The following is an 11,237-nucleotide window of genomic DNA, read 5'->3' as shown; positions in this document are numbered from 1 at the left end:
TGGAAAGCAACTCTTTCCCCCTCGGCTTTTCAAACGAAACCCGAAGTGTTAGATGTCTGTCTTAAAGGGAAAGGGTAATGAGTGTTCCGATTGGTGCGTTCGCCTGCCATTTGGCCCCCAAAGACCCGCCCTCTCCATAAAGGCCATTGTAATTGGCTGGCTGGGAAAGAGCGCCCCCTCGAGGAAGAAAGGCCGAATGACGTTTGTTGCTAAAGCAAGGCCTCGCGGCCCCGCCCCTCTTGAGACCAAGCCACGCCCCTAAATAAAGGGGCGTGCCCTCCTTCGCCTCCTGGTTCGGAGAGGGAAAAAATGGCTGCTACGCGGAAGCTGGTTTTGGAGGCTCTTCGGGGCAGAGCGGCCTTTTCCTTTTCTAGCCTGGGCTTCCGGTAGGAATATATGTTATATACACATATGTTACATACATGCAGCAATACTCTTAATATGTTTAGGAATAGATTTAATATATTGGGCAATAGTATTAGGAATAGATTTAAATTATATTCAAATAGTTTGACTATATTGGGGAATATATCTGATGTATTTAGGAAACATTAACAACCTCAGATATGCAGATGACACCACTCTGATGGCCGAAAGCGAGGAGGAGCTGAGGAGCCTTCTAATCAAGGTGAAAGAAGAAAGCGCAAAAGCTGGGTTGCAGCTAAACGTCAAAAAAACCAAGATTATGGCAACAAGAATGATTGACAACTGGAAAATAGAGGGAGAAAATGTGGAGGCTGTGATAGACTTTGTATTTCTAGGCGCAAAGATTACTGCAGATGCAGACTGTGGCCAGGAAATCAGAAGACGCTTACTTCTTGGGAGGAGAGCAATGTCCAGTCTCGATAAAATAGTAAAGAGTAGAGACATCAGACTGGAAACAAAGATCCGCCTAGTCCAAGCCATGGTATTCCCTGTAGTAACCTACGGATGTGAGAGCTGGACCTTAGGGAAGGCTGAACGAAGGAAGATAGATGCTTTTGAACTGTGGTGCTGGAGGAAAGTCCTGAGAGTGCCTTGGACTGCAAGAAGATCCAACCAGTCCATCCTCCAGGAAATAAAGCCCGACTGCTCATTGGAGGGAAGGATACTAGAGGCAAAGTTGAAGTACTTTGGCCACATCATGAGGAGACAGCAAAGCCTAGAGAAGGGAATGATGCTAGGGAAAGTGGAAGGCAAAAGGAAGAGGGGCCGACCAAGGGCAAGATGGATGGATGGCATCCTTGAAGTGACTGGGCTGACCTTGAAGGAGCTGGGGGTGGTGACGGCCGACAGGAAGCTCTGGCGTGGGATGGTCCATGAGGTCAAGAAGAGTCGGAGACGACTGAACGAATGAACAACAACAAATTTAGGAATAGATTTAGAAACAGGTGTAATATATGTAGCAATACTTTTAATATATATTATATAATATAAATATATGTAATATATATAGGAATAGATTTAATATATTTAAGGTATTTAGGAATAGATTATACACACACACACACATATATACATATATCAATACTTTTAATGTATCTAGGAATGTAATATATTGAGGAATATGTTTAGGAATAAATTTAATATATATATAGCAATACTTTTAATATATAATATATATTGTATAAATATATATTATATATTTAGGGATATTTCTAATATATTTAGGAATATATATATAATACAGCAATACTTTCAAGGTATTTAGTATCTAATATATTTAGGAATATAAAGTAAAGGTTTCCCCTGACATTAAGTCTAATCGTGTCCAACTCTGGGAGGTTGTGATCATTTCCATTTCTAAGCCGAAGAGCCGGCGCTATCCATAGACATCTCCAAGGTTATGTGGGTGGCATGACTGCATGGAGTGCCATTACCTTCCTGCAGAAGCTGTACCTATTGAACTACTCATATTTGCATATTTTCAAACTGCTAGATTGGCGGAAGCTGGGCCTAACAGCAGGAGCTCACCCCACTCCTCAGATTCGAACCACCAACCTTTCACTCAACAAGTTCAGCAGCTTAGCGGTTTAACCTGGTGTGCCATCAGGGGACCCATTTAGGAATGTATTTAGGAATATGTATTATATATAGAAATGGAGCCCCCGGTGGCGCAGTGGGTTAAAGCACTGAGCTGCTGAGCTTGTTGATTGAAAGGTTGCAGGTTCAATTCTGGGGAGTGGCGTGAGCTTCCGCTGTCAGCCCTAGCTTCTGCCAACCTAGCAGTTCGAAAACATGCAAATGTGAGTAGATCAATAGGTACCGCTCCGGTGGGAAGGTAACGGCGCTCCATGCAGTCATGCCAGCCACATGACCTTGGAGGTGTCTACGGACAACGCTGGCTCTTCGGCTTAGAAATGGAGATGAGCACCACACCCCAGAGTCAGACATGACTGGACTTAATGTCAGGGGACTACCTTTACCTTTTTATAGGAATGCATTTAGGAATATATATATATATATATATATATATATATATATATATATATATATACAGTCTCTCTCTCTCTCTCTCTATATATATAGAGGAATATATCTAATATATTGAGGAATACATTTAATATATATAGCAATACTTTTAATATAATTAGGAATATAAGTGATATACTTAAGAACATATTTAGGAATGTATTTAATATTCCTAAATTATTGCTATATATAGCATTACTTTTAATATATTTAGGAATATATCTAATATATTTAGAAATATATTTTATATATATTGCAATACTTTGAATGTTTCCTTTCTCTGTATCAAAGTTAATGAATGGCCCGCTTCAGGCCAAAGGTTTCACCCAAGGCCAATGGGGGTGCATTTCTACTTGATTTTATGTTATGTTTATATTATTCCTAGCTTTTATTATTACTTTATAATATAATATTATTATAGTATAGATTTCCATTATGGTTATATTATTTTTTACATTGTTATTGTTTTATTCAGAATATTTCCAATTCTGGGAATATTACAGAATCTGTGGATATGGCGCCTATCCAAAGTGGGATATTAGTATAATAATAATAATAACAACAATACTTTTATATTACTTATTATTAGTTTTAGTAATATTAGTATTTAATAATATTCTTAATAATATTAATATGTAATAGTATATATATATAATAGTAATAATACTGAAATATATACACACATATGTATAGTATATAATAGTAATAATACTGATACACGCATACGCATATATAATAGTAATAATAATAGTAATACTGATAAACATATGTAATAGTAATATTTTTTTTATCGTGTCAGTTGTATTACATTTTTGACAGAACAAACAAACAAACATACAAAAGACACAGAGTTTGCAAACTTGGTAGTTGATTAAATGTCCTTTGACCAGTGCCTCTGGTGTTGCCGCAAGAAGGTCCTCCATTGTGCATGTAGCAGGGCTCAGGTTGCATTGCAGCAGATGGTCAGTGGTTTGCTCTTCTCCACACTCGCATGTTGTGGATTCCACTTCGTAGCCCCATTTCTGAAGGTTGGCTCTGCATCTTGCGGTGCCAGAGCGCAGTCTGTTCGGCGTCTTCCAAGTCGCCCAGTTTTCTGTGTGCCCAGGGGGGAGTCTCTCATTGGGTATCAGCCCTTAATTGAGGCTCTGGGTTTGAGCCTGCCACTTTTGGACTCTCACTTGCTGAGGTGTTTCAGCGAGTGTCTCTGTAGATCTTAGAAAACTATTTCTTGATTTAAGTCATTGGCGTGCTGGCTGATGCCCAAACAAGGGATGAGCTGGAGATGTCACTGCCTTGGTCCTTTCACTATTGGCTACTACTTCCCGACGGATGTCGGGTGGTGCAATACTGGCTAAGCAGTGTAATTTCTCCAGTGGTGTAGGGCGCAGACACCCCGTGATAATGCGGCATGTCTCATTAAGAGCCACATCCACTGTTTTAGTGTGGTGAGATGTGTTCCATACTGGGCATGCATACTCAGCAGCAGAGTAGCATAGCGCAAGGGCGGATGTCTTCACTGTGTCTGGTTGTGATCCCCAGGTTGTGCCAGTCAGCATTCGTATGATATTGTTTCTAGCACCCACTTTTTCCTTGATGTTCAGGCAGTGCTCCTTGTAGGTCAGAGCACGGTTCAGAGTGGCTCCCAGGTATTTGAGTGCATTGCAATGCTCCAGTGGGATTCCTTCCCAGGTGATCCTCAGAGCTCAGGATGCTTGTCTGTTCTCCGAAACTCTAGGTGCTCTTACTGCCTACTACAGGGAAAACCAGCTGATCCCTAATCCATCTAAAACACAGATGGCTTTTCATCTCAAGAACAGTAATACCAATATATACATATATACATTATATTAGTAATTATAAGAGTAATAATGCTGATATATATGTCTCTGTTTGTGTAATACTGATATATATATACACAGACACACACATATATAATAGTAATAATACTAATAATAATCCTTAATAATGTAAAAGTGTTTTTGTTATCATAGGCCCAATGTAATAATATATCGATAAGAATACTAATAAAACTAATAATAATCCTTAATAATATAAAACTTTTGTTGTTATCATAGGCCCAATGAGGACCAAAGCAATGAGCCCAGGCTGTAATAGTAATAATAATATCTATTAATATATTATTATTGTTATTATTATTATTATTACAGCTTGGCCTCATTCCTCTGGTCCTCATTGGGCCTATAACAAAGTGCTTCCTTTGTAATTGTTATTCCTTTCTTTTCCATGTATATATATGGAAATGTCATCATACATCTATATACACACACACATACATGAATATATATACGGTATTTCCCACCATCTACTGGGATGAGCAATGAGATACCATCGCAACAGTATTATTACTATATATTATATTATTATAATATATTTTATTATTATTTTATTATTAATATTATTTGCAGGCATTATTCCCAGGAGGGTGAAAGTAGCTGGTTCCGCTCGCTCTTTGTGCACAAGGTGGACCCTCGGAAGGATGCCCATTCCACCCTCTTGTCCAAAAAGGAAACCAACCACCTCTATAAAATCCAATGCAAGTATCTGATTAATACTCAGATTCATTCATAGTCATTGTATTCATTCATAGCTTTACATGCATTCATAGCTTTGCTCTTTGCATTTATTCATAGCTTTTTCTCTCTGTTTCAGTCCACAATGTGAAGCCCGAATGCTTGGAGGCTTATAACAGCCTGACGTAAGTCTCTCGATTGGGGAAAAAAAGGAATATAACTCCATAGCAGGTATGGGCAAACCCAGGCCCGGGAGCCGGATGTGGCCCCTTGGGCTCTTTTCTCAGGCCCTCCTCTCTCAAACCATCCTATCCTTCCCTCCCTTCCTTCCCTCCCTCTTTTTCCTTCCCTTCTTCCTTCTCTTCTACCCTTTTGTCCTTCCTTCCCTCTCTCCCTCTTTCTCCTTCCCTTCTTCCCTTTTGTCTTTCCTTCCTTCTCTTTCCTTTATCCTTCCCTTCCTTTCTTCCATCCTTCTCTTCCTCCCTTCTCTTTCCTTCCTCCTTCCCATTCATCCTTTCTTCCTTCACTTTTCTTTCCTTCCTTCCCTCTTTCCTCCTTCCTTACCTCTCCCTTTCTCCTTCCATCCTTTCCTTCCACCTTTTCATTCTTCCTTCCCTTTTGTCTTTCCTTCCTTCTCTCTTTCCTTTATCCTTCCCTTTCTTCTATCCTTCTCTCCTTTCTTCCTTCTCTTATTTCTTCCTCCTCCCCTTTCGTCTTTCCTTCCTTTCCTCCCTCCTTCCCACTCTCCCTCTTTCTCCTTCCATGCTTCCCTTTCTTCCTTCTCTCTTTCTTTCCTCCTTCCCTTCCTTCCTCCCTTCCTTCCATCCATCAATCACTGAGCAGTCAGGGAGTGCTAGCATGCGGCCCCCAAGTTACAAAGTTTGCCCATGCCTGCTCTATAGTAATAGTAATATCTATATATATAGAGAGAGAGAGAGATTTTATTTCTAAAAATATTTGATATCGTTTCTTGTTCCTCGTGTCTGCCTCTCAATGGATTTCATTAAGCAAGAATTCATGTTCTATCACAGTGTTATTATTCTTTTGTATTTCATTATTATTACATTATTATTTTAGTCTGCAATATTTATGCTCAATATTTTATTATTTATATTATATTCCTTATTTTACTAGTAGTATTATTGTTATATTATTATATTATTGTTATTATTACTATTACTATATTATAATATTGTTGTTGTTATTATTACTATTGTACTGTAATATTATTTTAATATTATATTGTTGTTATTATTTTAATGGAAGCCAGAACCACACTGTGTTTCTTGGTCATGATGTAACCCCGCCCCCCCTTCTCTACAGCTGCTCATCTCCTATAGAAGGGGATAATGGGAGATGTAGTTCTTCCTGCTTTTCTTCCTCAGGGAGGAAGTCCTTCCGAAATTGCACTTGGATGCCAATTATCCTTGCGATTTGGTTGGAAACTGGAATACATGGTACGGCGAACAGGACCAAGCAGGTAAGGAAGAGAGATAATATATCCCATCATCCACTGAAATTAGCAATGAGCTACCATCTTAAAAGTATTATTATTATTATTATATGTTCATTATTATGTATTTATTATGGTGTATTTAATATTGTTATTATTATTATTGCAACATTATTATTATTTCTGCAGTTCACCTTTGGCGGTTTTCAGGCGGCTACCCGGCTCTGATGGATTCCATGAACAAGTTGAAACAGAATAAGGTCTTGAAATTAAGATGATTATTATTTTAATTAATTTAAATAGCAATAGTTTTATTATTATCATGCAGTGTAGTCGTATTTATATTTATTATTATTATCATAACTTTATTATTTGTATTATTATGCAATGTATTCATTACATTATTATCACTTTAATATTTGTATTATTATGTATGCAGTGTATTGTGGTATTATAATGTATTCATTATATTTATGATGATTATTATTGTCACTTTATTATTTGTATTATTATGCAAAGTATTGTAGTCACAATGTATTCATTGTATTTATTATTATTAATATCACTTTATTACTTGTATTATGCAATGTATTCATTACATTGCTTATATATATATATATATATATAAAACTATATATTCATCATATTATATATATCAGTATGATGCTGCCATGTGTTCATTATATTTATTATAATTTATTATGATGAGTCAATGTATTAATTATATTCTTATATATATTATATCTACATATATCTCTATATTCATTCTAGGAATATTTGGAATTCCGTAAGGAGAGGAGCAAGATGCTGCTTTCTCGGAGGAACCAATTGCTGCTGGAGTTCAGTTTTTGGAACGAACCTCTGCCTCGTTCTGGGCCAAATATTTACGAATTGCGGACATATAACTTAAAAGTAAGCAAACAGTGGATGAAAAATACGATTTCAAAAATTACTAAAATAATAACGATTCCTCTGTGTTTTGCTTTCAGCCTGGGACCATGATTGAATGGGGAAATAACTGGTAAGTAACACTCTCTTCCAAAAATATCATCATTATTATTACTATTATATATTTTATTAGGAACCCCTGGTGGCACGGTGAGTTAAACCACTGAGCTGCTGAACTTGCTGACCGAAAAGTCGGCAGTTCGAATCCAGGGAGTGGGTTGAGCTCCCAATGTTAGCCCCAGCTTCTGCCAACCTAACAGTTTGAAAACATGCAAATGTGAATAGATCAATAGGTACCACTCCGACGGGAAGGTAACAGTACTCTATGCAGTCATGCCACCGACATGACCTTGGAGGTGTCTATGGAAATGTCGGCTCTTTGACTTAGAAATGGAGATGAGCACCACCTCCCAGAGTCAGACTCAACTGGACTTAATGTCAAGGGGAAACCTTTACCTTATATATAAGACTACATAATAATAATAATGTAATATAATAATGTTTTATATATATATATATATATACATACAGATTTTCCTCTTATTCCTACATATTTTTCTTTATTAATGCATATTTTCCTCCTTTTATTCTGTATTATCGATCTATCCATCCACCAATCTATCCATACACTAATCTATCCACAATTTCTTCTAGCTAGCTAGCCATCCATCCGCCAATCTATCCATAATTTTTACTAATCTATCTATATCCATCTATCCACCTACCCACCAATCTCTTCACAGTCTATTTATACTTGAAAGACCCATATTTTTTCCAGAAAATCACTTTTATTTAAATGTTTAAATACATTACACAGACCGTCAGGACTCAAACCAAGAAATCTGTTGCTTCACAGGTTTCATCACCTCAATGCCTGTCCAAAGAGGTCTTTGAATTCCACATTCCCCAATACTTTTGAGGGGAGATTCCTTTGGATATGCCAGCGTAAATTCTGACCCAGCCCATGCCTTTTGATACTTGGTTGTCAACAGTTCACTTAGGACAGACACTGCTAGTTATTGGCCTTAATATCTGCAGCAAGAGGTGTTCTAAAAACTAGGGGTCCTCAAACTTTTTAATCAGAGGGCCAGGACACAGTCCCTCAAACTCTTGGGGAGCTAGATTATGATTTCAAAAGAACATGAATAAATTCCTATGCACACTGCACGTATTTGTAGTGCAAAAACCACTTAAAAACAGTACCATAATTTAATGAAGAACAATTTTAACAAATATAAACTTATTAGTATTTCAATGGGAAGTGTGGGCCTTCTTTTGGCTGATGAGAAAGGATTGTACTTGTTGTGTGCTTTCAAGTAGTTTCAGACTTAGGTTGACCCTGAGCGAGGCCTGGATATATGACCTTGGAGGGCCATATCCGGCCCTCGGGCCTTAGTTTGAGGATCCCTGGTATAGACAAATCCCCAGAAGAGCCAGAACATCCATGACCCTTCTAACAGAAATGTCTTGTGCAGAATAAACTTCTGGCTTGACACTGGTTTAAATGAGGGACTGCAAGATGACATAAATTTAAGTTGGGAAATAACGCATCTGTCTGCGCCATTATGGTCCCAATCCCTTAAAGCCAAGTAGGTGCTTTAGCGGTACAAGCAAACAAACCTGTGTTGCTCTCGCTCTTATCTTTACCTTGATTTCTGCAGGGCCCGGGCCATAAAGTACCGCCAGGAGAACCAGGAGGCCGTGGGGGGCTTCTTCTCCCAAATTGGGGAGCTCTACATTGTCCACCACTTGTGGGGTGAGTGGCCATTTTGAGTTTGGCCATGAATCCCCATATCCCCCAACCACAAAGGCCCAAGGACTGGGATCTGGGTCTTGGAAGTCAGGGGACTTCTCTCCTTCCCTTTGCAGCTTATCGGGATTTGCAGTCACGAGAGGAGACCCGAAATGCTGCCTGGAGGAAGCGGGGCTGGGATGAAAACGTCTACTACACAGGTCAGGCCTCCCGGGAGGCCACACCCCTTCCCTTAGGCCATGTCCCCATTCTGACCCTTTGAGGCCTTGGTCCCGCCCCACCCCTCTCTCTGACTCCACCCCTCCTGCAGGCCATGCTCCTGGTCCAACCCTTCCAGACCCCAGTCCTACCCCCCCCCCTTAGATCCTGCCTAATCTCATAGGCCCCACCCTTCCTTAGGCCCCACTCCTAGTCCAACAATTTCAGACCTTGATTCCACCCCCTCATTTAGACCCCACCCCAGTCCAATTCTTGGAGACCTTGGTCCCGCCCCTTTCTCAGACTCCACCCCCTCACTTAGGCCCCACCCCTGGTCTGACTCTTCAAGACACCAGTCCCACCCCCTCCCTTTGACTCCATCCCTCCTTTAGACGCTGCCTCCGGTCCAGCCTCTTGAGGCCCTGATCCCACCCTTCCCATTCCTCTTGACTCCACCCCTCTTTTAGATGCCCCTTTCTCCAGTCTGGCCTTTAGAAATCCTGATACTGCCCGCTTAGATGCCAGGCCTGCCCTCCTCAGACCCTCCCCTTCCCTTAGATGCTGCCCCCAGTACAAACCTTTTCAGACCCAGATCCTGCCCCCTCCCTTAGGCCCTGCCCCTGGTCCTACACTTCCAGACCCTCATCCCGCCCTCTCCCCTAGGCCACGCCTCCTCCCTTTGACTCCATACGTCCATTATACCCCCTCTTCCAACCTTTAGAGACCCTGATATCACCCTCTCACTTAGACCCCAGGCCTACCCCTCTATTTAGCTCCTCCCCTCCCTTAAGGCCTGCCCCCCCAGTGCAATCCTTCAAGACCTCAGTCCCACTCCCTACTTTAGACCCAGCTCCCTAGTCCAACAATTTCAGACCATGTTTCCGCTTCCTCCTTTAGACCCCGCCCCTAGTCCAATTCTTTGAGACCTTGGTCCCGCCCCTCTCAGACTCCACCCCCTCTCTTAGGCCCCAGGCCTACCCCTCCTTAGTCCCCCAATCAGACCCTCCTGTTCCTTGTGTTCTGACCCAAGACCCCGTTCTCTGCTGTGGTCCACTTCTATCCACCCCCTCAGTGGCCCTCCATTATACCCCCCCCCCATTGGATCCCGGAGTCCTCTCTTTATGAGCCCGGCCCTCTGTTTCTGAGTCCCGGTATTCCACATGGGCCCCCACTCAGTCCTATGGACCTGCACACCCCAAGCCCCCGGTGCTCAGCTCTGGCCTGCCCTCTTGACCCCCCCCCCCCTTGTCTGTCTCTGCAGTGCCTCTGGTCCGGAGCATGGAGTCCCGCATCATGATCCCCTTGAAAATCTCCCCATTACAGTGAAGACAAAGAAGAGCAAGGAGGAAGAAATCATCTCCAAATCCTTCTAACGCACAAATATATATATAGAAAAATCATTTTTTCGGGCCTAGTTTTGGACTAAAACACGGACCGGATTCCCTCCCAAGCTGGGAGATCACTGTTGTCTTTTGCTGGGACCCAGTGCCTTGTTCTTGATCTCTCCCTGGACATTCCCGCCATGTCTTAAGCCTCTTTAGACTGTGATGAAAAGTATTGGAATACACTGAATTGTTTATGGAAATACCTGTTGTTAGCCTCGGTATTTTGGGTGGGGAGTAGGGGGAAATCTCCATTGACTCCTCTTTTAATAGGAATAAGAGATCCCCAAGCTTGTCCCCGCCCCCTTTCCCCTTGGTCCTTAGCTCTTCCCCTTTCCCTTGGCTTCACCCCTTTGTACCATTTTGCCCCATATAATGAGAACATTTCCCAAGAATGAATGGGCAGTTGTTGGGTAGTGGAATTAATATATTTGCATAGATGCAGAATGGGACTGGAAAGAGAACTTTTCCCCTATATATATACATGAGAATGAATGGGTGATTGTTGGACATTGGCATGG

At 41.0% G+C, this 11,237-nt stretch overlaps 1 protein-coding gene across 1 annotated transcript; it reads left to right on the top strand.

Annotated features, from left to right (window-relative positions):
* Positions 1-274: 274 nt before the first annotated feature.
* On the top strand, positions 275-10,919 carry NIPSNAP1 (nipsnap homolog 1). Its single transcript, XM_060785284.2, has 10 exons — positions 275-386; positions 4,878-5,005; positions 5,122-5,167; positions 6,368-6,462; positions 6,625-6,695; positions 7,207-7,347; positions 7,425-7,456; positions 9,045-9,139; positions 9,253-9,336; positions 10,596-10,919. Exons 1-10 carry the CDS (start codon positions 310-312, stop codon positions 10,658-10,660), a joined length of 834 nt encoding a protein of 277 aa, XP_060641267.1. The 5' UTR covers positions 275-309; the 3' UTR covers positions 10,661-10,919.
* Positions 10,920-11,237: the final 318 nt, after the last annotated feature.

Source organism: Anolis sagrei, chromosome X (genome assembly GCF_037176765.1).
Source record: "Anolis sagrei isolate rAnoSag1 chromosome X, rAnoSag1.mat, whole genome shotgun sequence".
In the NCBI taxonomy this organism is placed as follows: domain Eukaryota; kingdom Metazoa; phylum Chordata; class Lepidosauria; order Squamata; family Dactyloidae; genus Anolis; species Anolis sagrei.
The sequence above is the reverse complement of the archived record's forward strand: the minus strand, read 5'-3'. Positions and strand labels throughout refer to the sequence as shown.

Excerpts from the sequence above, each read along its gene's own strand:
- NIPSNAP1 (XM_060785284.2), top strand. The coding sequence starts at position 310 with ATGGCTGCTACGCGGAAGCTGGTTTTGGAGGCTCTTCGGGGCAGAGCG. Across the intron at positions 5,006-5,121 it reads CCACCTCTATAAAATCCAAT|TCCACAATGTGAAGCCCGAA; the intron begins GCAAGTATCTGA and ends TCTCTGTTTCAG. Across the intron at positions 9,337-10,595 it reads TGAAAACGTCTACTACACAG|TGCCTCTGGTCCGGAGCATG; the intron begins GTCAGGCCTCCC and ends CTGTCTCTGCAG.